The sequence below is a fragment of the Falco naumanni genome, chromosome 5, assembly GCF_017639655.2.
Source record: "Falco naumanni isolate bFalNau1 chromosome 5, bFalNau1.pat, whole genome shotgun sequence".
Lineage (NCBI taxonomy): Eukaryota > Metazoa > Chordata > Aves > Falconiformes > Falconidae > Falco > Falco naumanni.
Genome location: NC_054058.1, coordinates 44,583,560 through 44,595,471, shown reverse-complemented (window position 1 = coordinate 44,595,471; position 11,912 = coordinate 44,583,560). Strand labels below are relative to the sequence as shown.

The 11,912-nt window shown below is 39.8% G+C and overlaps 1 protein-coding gene across 4 annotated transcripts in view; it reads right to left on the bottom strand.

The window, feature by feature from the left end:
• Positions 1 to 5,521: 5,521 nt before the first annotated feature.
• Positions 5,522 to 11,912, bottom strand: part of NUDT4 (nudix hydrolase 4) — a 29,099-nt gene continuing 22,708 nt past the window's right edge. Inside the window, exons 4-5 of one of the 4 annotated variants that reach the window (XM_040594182.1) lie at positions 11,087 to 11,174; positions 5,522 to 9,137 (exon numbers count right to left, since the gene is read on the bottom strand). In XM_040594182.1, coding sequence (XP_040450116.1) covers positions 8,935 to 9,137; positions 11,087 to 11,174 — 291 coding nt within the window. In that variant the 3' untranslated portion in view covers positions 5,522 to 8,934. The other 3 variants (XM_040594183.1, XM_040594184.1, XM_040594185.1) reach the window with 3 other exon arrangements.

Genomic DNA, 11,912 nt, shown 5'->3' with positions numbered 1-11,912 from the left:
TTGACAATTTGTCTTCAGCAGTCTGACAGATTAAACAGTAAAGAGGTGGAATTCACAAGATTTTTTTTTGCTTTTGTTTGACTTTTTTAATGAACTTGTGTTATGTGGGTGATCTTACCTGGCCAATTTAGTATGAAAATGCATTTGAAGTGACTTCTAGAAACAACTCTCTGATGTAGCCATTGTAACCATAATTTTAGTAATGTATTGACATGCATTTTCATGGAAATAACTGTAATAAAGTAGGAGGTTGAGAGCAAATGACAGCACTAATTACGAGTATCTGCATAACTTTGCTGAGTGTCATCAGATGTTACACTACACAGTTTTCTAACTTATTTAATTCCTACCCTCCATTAATATGAAATACCACTGTTACATCAGTTGATACACAAACTGGCTCTTTGGTTAACCACTTACAGGTAGCGGCTCATACCACTGGTTTTCTCTACAAGCCTTATTAAGCTACTTGCTTGAGCAACAGGTTTGCTTACATAGCAACAAAGCTTTTTTTATTGGAGGGAAGTGATTAAAAGACTTCTTACTCATCCTTGGTTTTTGCATGTGCGTTGTGTTTGGGAGTCCAGCATCTTTTCTGGGAACCCATCTGATTGCTTCCCTTAATTTCTTGTGTCCCTGTTATCATTCTTTCCCCAAGCCCTCTCACTCACACACACAAAAAAAAAAAAAGCTTAAAAGCTTTTGGCAAGGCCAGCCTGAAGTGTATAAATGACAGCTTGTAGTGGTTGCAGTAGGGAGTGTTTTGTTATGCAGTTCAGGGGTATGGATATGTAGTCTATTGGTATTCTCCCTCTTTCACCTCTTGTGTCATCTGAAATTTCTATAGAATGTTGTGTATTTATTGTGCTCTTATGTAAGATGAAGAATATCTATTAAAACTACATTTTCCAACAGACAGTGCTTTCAGTGGTTAGTAACTGGTATTGTCCCTCAAAGTAGTCTTCGTAACATGGTTGAAGCTTGATGCAGAGTTCAACTTTTTCACCAGAATGAGCTATAACCCCAATCCCCCAAACTGTTTTAAAAGTAGTTTGTGTTGAATGTAAGCCAAAGTTGCATTCAAGGCTTGTAACAAATTGTTTGTTCTTCAGAGTGGGTAAGCACCATTACCCCCGCCCCTTTACAAGTGAGCATGTGTTTGGGTTTAGCAGGCATACATCCTATATGTGCTATTAACATGGGCAACTTCTGTGGCAGGCAGCTAAGACTAGTGAGCTGTGGTAAACTGTGGATTCACTTCACCTACCTCTTAAAGCTTTACCTTACAGTACATACGCAGCTTTCCTCAGCTCTGCCTGTAGTCCAAGGACAAGGGGCACCCCCACGGGACAGTCAGACCCACCTAAGCACCTGCTTTGAAAGTGGCTTTCCTTTCCTTTCATAGAGAACCAGGACCTGAACTGGCAGTGATGCAATTCAACTTCAGACTAGGTGGGATGAATCCAGAGCCGAGGCCATGTAGCGGATGGCTAGGTATTTGTATGTTCAGGGCTTAAAACTGTGCTAGAGCTGGCAGCTGATCAGAGGATGTAGTTAAAACTGAGGAAGTTCTGGATGGAATATTCTTAATAGAAAAAATCCTTTGCCTTCATTTGCTGTTGACTGAATAAAGTGGATTATAGAACAGTTTGAGTACACACTAGCCATTATGTGCCTGCGTTCTTTTTTTTAACTATCTCAACAAATTTGAAATTTTATTAAAGAAGTTCATGCTGTCTTGAGTTTGAATGTATGAGTACATCATGATGGTATATATGAAATTAACTGTGTAAAAGGATAGGTAAAATACTGTATTTTTGATCTTTTTAAAGCATTTGCAAATGATAGTTGTAATGAAGGAAACTTTAAATGGGCTTCCTAAAAACTAAAACTTTGTGGGGTCTATTCAGGCATATCTTAAACCTTTTGAAGCTGATGATACATACTAAATACATATTATTTAACTTTTAAACCTGATTTAAGAGCCCTGTGTAAAACCAAGCTGGGAATTTCATTCTGTCTTATACTGAGGAATGTGTGAAACTTTTAGGCTAAATTCTTTGAAGCCAGTTAGATAGAACTTTTTCCTCAGTTAAGCAGATGTTTCAGACAACGGCTCTGAATATACTCAAGAGTTAGTTCTGTTAACATCTGCCATTACAGCTGGTTAGCAAATGCAACCATCTTTCAGGGAGCATTAATTATATCTCTATTTTTAGTGGATGTCCATTGGATAAATTAACAGTAAATTTAAAATAAATGGTTTTCCTCTAGTATTACTGGTGCTGTGTGTTAAAGGTCCTGAAACCCTGTGCAAGAATGGTGACATTGCATTTTATATGTTAGTGTCCAGGTAGTAGCTGTGGTACCTGTTGAGCCTGGGTTATCGCATGAGCTCTAAGACCACACATGCAAAATACTTTTGCAGTATTTTCCTTCAGATCAAGAGGAGGATTTGGAAGGCTTTTCTTTCTGCATAACCATTCAGTGGTGGTCTCTTCATGTATAGCCATGTTCTGTCATGCGTGTGAAGCGTATTATCGCTGGGAACTGATGGAGCAGGCTTTTTGTGTCTTAGCTGACTTTAGTCTAAACCAAGTGAAACGTTGCTTCTATAGCTTTCAAGAAAGTGTATTTCCAGCACATTGAGATTATTGTGAAACATCTTAATGGGCTCGTAACATAACAAATTGTGACATCTTGATTTATGTACATTCCTTCTTGGGATTTTTTTTTTTTTTGAGGGTTACTTTAAAGTGTCTGGTAGGTTTTGTCAGTAACATGTCTTGACTGTAATGTGACACTGAAATAAAAGGAAGAGTGATTATTCATCACATAGACACTGAGCTTCATTCAACTGTAGTGGGCTGCCATCGGGGTGGAATACAGTTTCCTAACAGTTCTTAACATCTGTTAAAATAAGGAAGGTAATAATTGATAACTTCTCTCATAAATCACCTTCCAGTTGCTGTGGCTTTTCCCCCCCTATCTTGCTCTCAAGCCATCAGAGAGGACTGCTCTGGTACACAGCCCGAGGATGGTTTGTTTGGTTTTTTGTCTGCCTGGTTTAGTACAAGACTTTGCTACCTGAGCGCACAGCTTGGACAATTTCTAGTGCAATCTCATTGACAGATGTATTAAGCTTTGCTAAAGCATGCTACATAATGGGCATGGCACGAAGTTATTAATTATGTCCGCTATGATAGATTTTGTACTGGATATTGCAATCTTGCCTGTCAAAGCATGCAGGAAGATTTTAAAGCAAATACCTAATTGTTAAGTTGCACTGAAGCACGTTGGAAGAGTGACATTAAAAGCAGCATAACTGCTTTGTCTGTGGTGTTTGCTTTCGTAAACTCCCCTCAACCCTTATGATAAGGGGTTCGGTGTGAGCACACAGACTGTCTGCAGGGCAGAAAGGCAAGGATTAAAACTGCTGTGATTTCAAGGGTGGTGGCAGGGGAAGCTGTCAGCTGAACACCTACCCACGGAATGATCTGTGTTAGGAAAGGGGATTATACCCTCAGATGACTCATCCTGGTAGCCCAGTTTGTTGCTAGGGAGTTGTCACCATTGATTAGCCCATCACCAAGACGCTGAACACTCGGGAATCCCTCAAGGTAGAGAGCACGGGGAGGGACTGTACCTGCGGTTTCTGTACATCACACTGCATGAGCTTTCCCAGATAAAGAGACTGTAACTGTGGCATGTAACAAAGATTTTTATTTTTTAAAAAGGGAAACATAAATTATTTTCTATGGGAAATGCCTCTGACTGGAGTACTGGTTGAAAAATTGTGTTTCAGATACTCTGGGGTAGGCTGGGCTCTTGTATTCATTGCTGCTGTGGAATAGTTTTGGTTCAGGCCTCATCTGCTCCTCCCTGCCTGGCAGGGACCCAAGTTCAGATGTCCGGGATTTGTGTTGCCAGGCTTGCACGGTCACTTACAGATCTGAAAGATTTCACGTGTGATGTTCAGTTGTTGCTTGCTGTAGCAGGTGTGCTTACCTCAGCCCAGGTACCTGCTGGGCCCTCAGAAGTACTGCTGCTGTGGTTTTCCCATCAGCGACTCCATATTAATTATTATTATTATTGCAGGTAATGCTGAAGGCTTAGGATGGGTACTGATAAATTTATGGAGGGGCATCTGTGGCAAATCTAGAAGAATAAGACACAGTGAGGTGATTCTAATGGTATTTTTCCTTTCTTCAGTTGCTGTGGGTGTTTCCCGCCTTATTCAAAGACGGGCTGTGCTAGCGGCATACCCAGAAGGCAGGAAAGAAGGAAGTGTTCAGGAGAATTAAGCAGTTAAATGGCAGCAAAAAGTCCCTTAGGACAAGGGCCTTGTTCTGGTCTGGGTGTAAGGGGTGCCAGGCCACAGGGCAGCCAGTGCCAGGGCAGGTGCGTAACGTGATGGTACTTGGCCAGTCGCATGCATTGCTGGGCGTGCTGCTCCATACTGTCCGTCCATCAGAACTGGTGTTCGCAGGTAATGAGGGAAAGCTATTGGGAACCAGTGCTGCCACTGGTAGCTTAGAAGCTCAGCGTGGGCCATCAGGCAAGTATCAGCTGATCATACAGCAGGCTCATTCAGTGGTCTCTAGCCTTCCTAGACTAGCTCTTTGAAAAGCATTTCCTGCTTATTTAGGGACAGAAAAACTGTCTTGAGAGCATTGTTCCAGGTGGTGCATAGCTCAGAGCACTCGGATCGCCACAGGCAGGGAGATGCCTGTGACTGTGTTTGCAGGCTAAGCAGCGATGCCGTTCCTTTGGTGGAGCATTGCCCTCCGACTGTGGACACAGTGCTGGCTTCATCTGAGCCGAGCACGCGCTGCCTAGCTTACCATCACAGCAATACTGGGGCCAGAACAGCGTAGAAAGTAAGAAGGTAAGTTTAAAAGAAACCAAACGCGTTCAACTTAAAAGTTCGAAGATTCTTACAATCTTTCTGAGTCTTGGAAAAGAAGTCAATCATTTTGTCTTTCCTTTTTTGTGTTGTGCTGTGACACACACGCTTTACCCTGCTTGTGTCCTTCAATTTCACATGATGCATGGGAGATGCTCTGATAGAAACCAGACACAACTACAGTATAACTCTTTCATCTGGCAAAGAGAAGGGTGTGTGGTAATGGTCTGCTTGTCCGAAGTCATACTGAGAGGAGGAAGAGAGTAACTGCTCAGTGCCAAAACAAGGTGGAAAAAGCAAGGTAAGTAGAGATGGGGTCTGCAGCAGCAGGCTGAGCTCTGGCAGCACTCTCTGAGCTGGGGTGGGTAGTGGAGATGTGTGTTCTAAGGGTGTGCATGTTGTGAAGCTCAAGAAAATACCCATTCCTTGTAACAGCACGGAACTATGCCTGGCTGGAGAGGATCCACAGAGTGCAGTAGATGGGGGGGACGGGGACACTTTTAACAAGGCAGAAGTAGAACACACTAGATGAAACTAGGTATATTTTAGATGCTATTGGAGACTCTTGCGCAAACACTTCTTTTGCAGTATTTGCAATGGAATGACTACATCATCCACAGGACTAATTTAGATTTTATTCTGGTATTTCTCAAATATAAAAAGTCAAAATTCTTACATCAATCTTTAAAGAAAATCCATGCAAGCAGGTCAAAATGTTTACAACTTAATTTGCCCCCACCCCACCCCACCCCACCCCTTGTTTTCACTTCACCAACATGGTTTGTAAGTAAACCAACAGTTTGCCTCTCAGTTTTTTTTCACAGCACATTGTTAACAGACCAATGCTAGGCTAAGTCAGGGGTGCAGTAAGCACCAAAATAAGATTTTTTTTCACTTTCGACAGCCTCTCTGCAATACCTCAGTATTTCCCTAACAGCCAGGAAAAGCAGCGGTACAAACTAGACTTTTTGATAATTGCAGATGACCACCTGTCTCTTCCCTTTCACCTCTGGAGAACCAAATCTGGATACGTTGTACAGAATTTATGACACAAGAAAAATCTCAAGTGTGCTCTGTATGAAATAAGTTTGGCCCATCTAAATGGTGATGCATGTAAAACCAAAATGCTTCTAACATTTAAATTGATAGGTAGTAGAAAAAAAGTTTAGCCTTCCTATTCTGATTTTTATACAGACCCTTTCTGTTGAAGTTTAGCATCAGTTTTCATTAGGACTGAAGCCATACCACTGCCTGTTCACTACAGTTGTTTGCTGTAGCGTAACTGAGGTGTTTTCAATTTACCTTTAAAATTCACAGAACTTGAAAGGGAGTCTAAGTCAAATTAAGCAAGTGAGCTTCATTCTGAAGGTTGCATAGAGACTGAAGAGATTTATACAAGAAACGCTGTTTAAAAAAAAAAATAAATCTGTCTGGCACTACTGAGCAGCTCAAATGTGTGTGACCAAAAAAATAACCAAAATATTTATAGGCAATCAACTCTTGAGTTTGTTAGCAACAGCAATACTGTACATTTTTACATTATTATCAAATACATAATTCAAGAGTTACAAAATAAGATCATGCATTACCACTAAATCTCATACAAGCTTGGATTGGTTTCATTCCAAGAATGCAAAATGGAGACAGAAGCATATTTTTTTTTTTATGAATAAGAACTTAAAACTCTGGATTGTTTTAGCTTTCACAGATTCTATACAATCTTGTTACAAGAAAGCCTGTACAAGTTTGCTCAATTTAAAGTGTTAAAATGACTACTGAACAAAAAAGTGAGCATCAAAGTGATCAAAAAAGGGAGCTGAATGATGTACTCTTTTAAAGGCAGCTTTAGAGCCAGAGGGACTCTTACACACTGTGGGTATGATTTTAACAAAGATTAGACATTCTTCAACACGCTCAACTCTACCTCCTTGTGTTTCACCTGGCAAAACATTGCTTTTGATAGACCATTTAGTGTAAAGAAGTGAGCCAAGCAAAGGGTGTCCCGATCTAGATGAGGGTCAGTATAAAGTATGCATATGCCTGTGTGTGCTACTGAAGCATCAACGCTCCTTTCCCAGCCCTCCACCTCATGACTGAAACGATACTTCCACCTCTAAGGTGCACCTGAACAGAGTTGTGTGTTTGTTCCAGTTCTGAAAGCGACCTGGAATAGGAGATACAGGGATGGAAAGCAGCATCCTACCCAACATTTCAGAAGTCTTCAGCTTTGCGGCTCATGCCTCTTGTCAGTAGTATTTATGCCTCTTCAAAGAGAGCAGCATCAAGAGATCAGATCATCTGCCTCCCTAATTTAACTGCATTTACATATGGCACAGGGTAAGTTTTCTAAGGAGTAACTTGTGGCAACGGTTTTTCCTAAAAAAGTGTAACAGCACAAGAAAATTCATAGCAGCATTTTACACAATTTGTGTTAAAAAAGTAGAAGTTAACCATTTGTGTACTGAGTAACAAAAGGTTTAAATTACATTTATTTTCCATTTTACACTCACTATTTACTAGTTGGACTATTTACAAAAGTTCAAATGTTGTGTAAGAGCATGAGCTTTACCCAGAATAAATTTCACATATGAGGTAGCGGTCTACCTCAGCCTCTGGTTTGGCTGGCTATAGAGGAGTTACAGCTGGGTTTAGATCCTAGAAAAAATTCATAATTAGGACACTCGTATGAATTAGATTGTGTTCCTGTAGAAGAAACCATACACACGCACATACATAGAGAGAGTAATCCTATGGTAAAAACATTAAGACCAAGAGTGGATTTAGTTTTCATGGTTTTGGCTGAAAAAAAAAAAAAAAAAAGAAAATAGTTCAGAACAGGGAAGTTGTCAGCCGTACCTCATTTATTCCAACGGAGTTTTTATCAAGAGGCCAGCTTTTAATTCAAGAAGCTAAAGCAATTGGGTGTTAAACCAGTAAAACTGAAGTATTTAAGAGTTAACTTCAAACTAGGGCTTTCAGCAGACCTTCAGAGCAAGACAAAGGAATATTACTTTTCCACTAGTGTAAGTAAGTATCAACCCACCTGTCTCCAAGGCCAGGAGGTACCACTACTAGCTTCTGCTGGGCCAGACACCTCAACACACGCATGCTAAGACAACATACATATCTGTAGCATAAGGGTAAGCCTTACTTTCCTCTAAACATTTTTAAATTACAACAGACTGCAGGAACATTGCGTGACGCTTCTCCTTGAAAATTAGAAGTTTTTGGAACCTGCAGTGTAATTATACCATGAACAAGATACTTATCAAAATGCTAATAAAAGGGAAAAACCCAGATGGGGCAAGAGGGACCTACAATGCTTTTCATGTAAGTCTTCTGACAGTTCATCAGCTGACCAAGTGATGAAGCAACAGTATAGTTTTGGTAGTTGCAAGACAAAGTTATTGTTCTTGCTCTAGTTATACATTATGTGAAGATTGCATAGGACAAGGCAACCTTTTGGATAATTGAGGCAAGCAGTGCTTAATGTCGGTATCCTTTGCTCTTGACAGGCTGAATGTGGTTTAGTCCTTTATTGCAGTCACACTTAACGCATCTCTGCCTTCAGCACACCCATTTACCCAAATACTGCCATCTTAAGATCTTAGCGCTTCATCTGCGGATACCAAGTAAGAGTTTAATATAAGACTATTTGCTCAAGCTTTTTTCTAAGCAAGTACTCTTGCAGAACTACTGACTAAAACTAAGTCTTAAATAAGCTGAACACCACTGAGATGCATATTTTATTTTAGCAGATATGGAAATTTAATATACTCAAGTTTATGTTGTTTTTGTTTTTTTTTTTAAAAATGGCCTATTAAGGCATCTTAAAAAAAATCCATATATGGCTTTGGTTTGCTGAAATACTATTTTACATTGTTAAAAAGGAAAAACATGTTCAAATAAATTTGACATTATGACACATTCACATATTTCACTTAGAACCGACAGTTATACAGATGCCTACACGTGATCACAGATGTCTCCCCTTTGTGATGACATGAATAAAAAGGTAATCCAAGTGTTTATCTCACAGTAGAGGGCAACCCAGAAGTCTGTGCAGAAGTGACATATAAGGAGTTATTGTCTGGAAGAGGGGGAACCACAGAGTTTCCATTAGTGGGTGAACAGCTCAGTTTCAGTTTTTCCAAGTACTCTGCATGAACAGGCTTGTGACACTGAAGGACCTTGATTGCATCTTCTACTTTAAACCATTCTCTTTTCCTTCCTGAATGAGTATAATCCACAAAGAACAACAGTTACAAATTTGTAACAGCACCATTTGCTGCTATTTGATCATTCACTTTTTCCTCATTTCTTTTACTTTAGAAGTTCCAAGTTGTTGGCCAAAAGATACAGAGTGAAAAGACCTTGAAAGAACTGGTGAACACAGGAGATTTTCATTCCTGCTGACTGAAACAGAGTTCATAATAAAGCCTTTCAGATAACTCTCTTAAAGCAGATACTGGGCAGAAGTTCGTATGACTGTTCATATGCTCTAAAAACCACATCTACTTCTTAGGGAAAAGGATATTTTATTTAAATTAGTTAATTCTGACTTCCTACACTGTCATACCTAGCAGAAAATCAGTCTGAAGAATCAACACCCATGATGCAAGCATGAAATGCAGGAGAATGGCTTGGTCAGATTTAGAAAGTAGTGCTCCATACTCAAAACATATCCATGTACGGAGTTACTCAGGTTAGCCATAAGTTGTAAAAAATAGTGTATCTCATATACAGATATGTTTAGGTCTAGGACTTATCTTAAACAAGATAGTCCTAAGATCATCTTTCTTATATAGGTCCTTTAATATTAGAGGCCTCTGAAAATACTTCTAGACAAGGTCAAGGATAGTACTGTTAAAAGTGGGATTAATTCTATTTTTCATTTAGTTTTGCAGTGTTACAGGTACCGTGCTTGAACATTATTAAGACATTTACAGACTGCTTCTTTAAGACCAAGGTATGTGGCCCCACAGGGCCGTTCATCCACTGCCCACAGCGCTCCCCAGAAGGAAGCCAGCAGCCATGCCAGTGCTGGATGCTCCCCTCCACCCCACAGCCTGGCGTAGAGCAGGAACAGACTAGTACTGCCCTCACAGGCCCTCTACAGTTCCAGGTACAACTCTTCAAAACAATCCCACTCCTGCCAATATTGACCCTCTTAGGTAATGGACCACTGACCAGTGTTGCTACACAGGGAGCCTGGCATGCAATTAAGAGGGTACACTCCCCACAACTAGATAGTACTGGAAACAAAACGTTCTCTTTCCACCTGAAAAACTGAGCAGAGTTTTGAAATTACTCTTACAGTTACATGCCATTTGCTGACAGATGAATATTGCTAAGTTTATTAACACCCCTAAAGCACCACCTCCTGAAAAGGGCAAAGCATACCCTTGATTGCAAGGGCAGGATGTAATTTTTTTTAATACCAGTTCTTAGTTAGCTAAAATTTCAGCTGGACAAATACTATTACTGAACTAAGCTTTTTTTTTTTTTTTTTTTTTTTAAACTTTAGGTAAACATAACTGGTTTTGTCCTTATTAAATTCAAAGTGTAAGACCCATACAACATCACAAAGGATGTTAACTAACTAAACTGCAGGACAGCGATATCTGTAAGACATACACATTATATATATACACACAGAAATGGATCCCTCTTGAGGTCAGCACTACCACTACTGAAAAATTAGGCTAAGGTGAAAGTAGATACAAATGATTTCCCCCCCCCCCCCCCCCCCCCCCGAAGAATCAGGGGAAAAAGAACATCAAAACTTTCCAAAGATTTCCCCCCCCCCCAAAAGGCACTTTCAAAACCACCCTAAGACTATCATACAGCAAAACATTCTAAGGAAAAGGGAATTCATCGGTATAATATTTGGCCTTTAAATTAATTAAAAAAAAAGGAAAAAAAAAAAGAGCTGTATCAACAACTAATAATGAGGTTTATTCCATCGTAATGTTTCAAATACTCTAACCTTATATTATATTAACATATCATATTGGAAGCTACCCTTGTTATATGCATACAAAAAGGTGTGGAAGAACATCATGATTTTCAGTAATTTCAGTTTATAGAATAGAATTAATATTCCCCCCAGAATTACACAAACTGCTTCAGAAAATGAAAAAGGTTTGCTTAATAAAATGTATTAGAGAATGGGTTTACCTATATTAACTGAATCCTCCCAGTCTTCCAGTATTTCCGTCACAGTAAGAACATAAACATACGTCCTATGCTTCCGATCCTGGTTCTGCTTGAATGTTAAAAGTAGACGTTTTAATTCTCAGCAAAAAATAACTTACAGACTTACCACAACAACTGTAAGATTAGAAATTACTTACCTCTGAAGGATACTTGCCATCAAAACCTGGCTTTTATTTTCACTAAATAAACATCTGTACTGAGCAGGCCCAAAAGGATGGTAAAACTGAAATTTATTTGAAAACAACAGCTAGCTATTCTGTTTTACTAGGCTAAAAAAAAACCAACCAACCAACAAACAACCCAAGTGTATTTGAAGGTGGTGAAGCTGGGACCAAACTGTGCTCTCAGTCACCCAGTTTAACGTTAGCACTTGCCCACTAGTACTGCCCATTACTTGTCTTTTACATAAGCTGTAAGTTACTACAGTAGAGCACATTTGCTAAAACTGTTTCCACAACTCATGTTCCTAGATTAAAGGTTATTAAAAACACCTTTGCAAGATGGAACCCACTGTGCCATGTGGCCAGATCATCTATGCAATGCTGGCTATAAAGTTTCACTCAGTAAGGCAAATTAAATAGCCTATGTTTGCAATCATGACAAATGCAAAAATCATTACCGTCTGTTTGCTCGACAGGTCTGCCACATTCACAGTACTTAACCACCTACTGAGAAAGCACACGCTTTTTGAACAAGGCAAGTCAAATACAGAGACTGACAGAGGTATCTGCTCAGGGCAGGGTCACGGTGCCACAAGCAGACCACGCAAGATTTGTGCAGACATTAT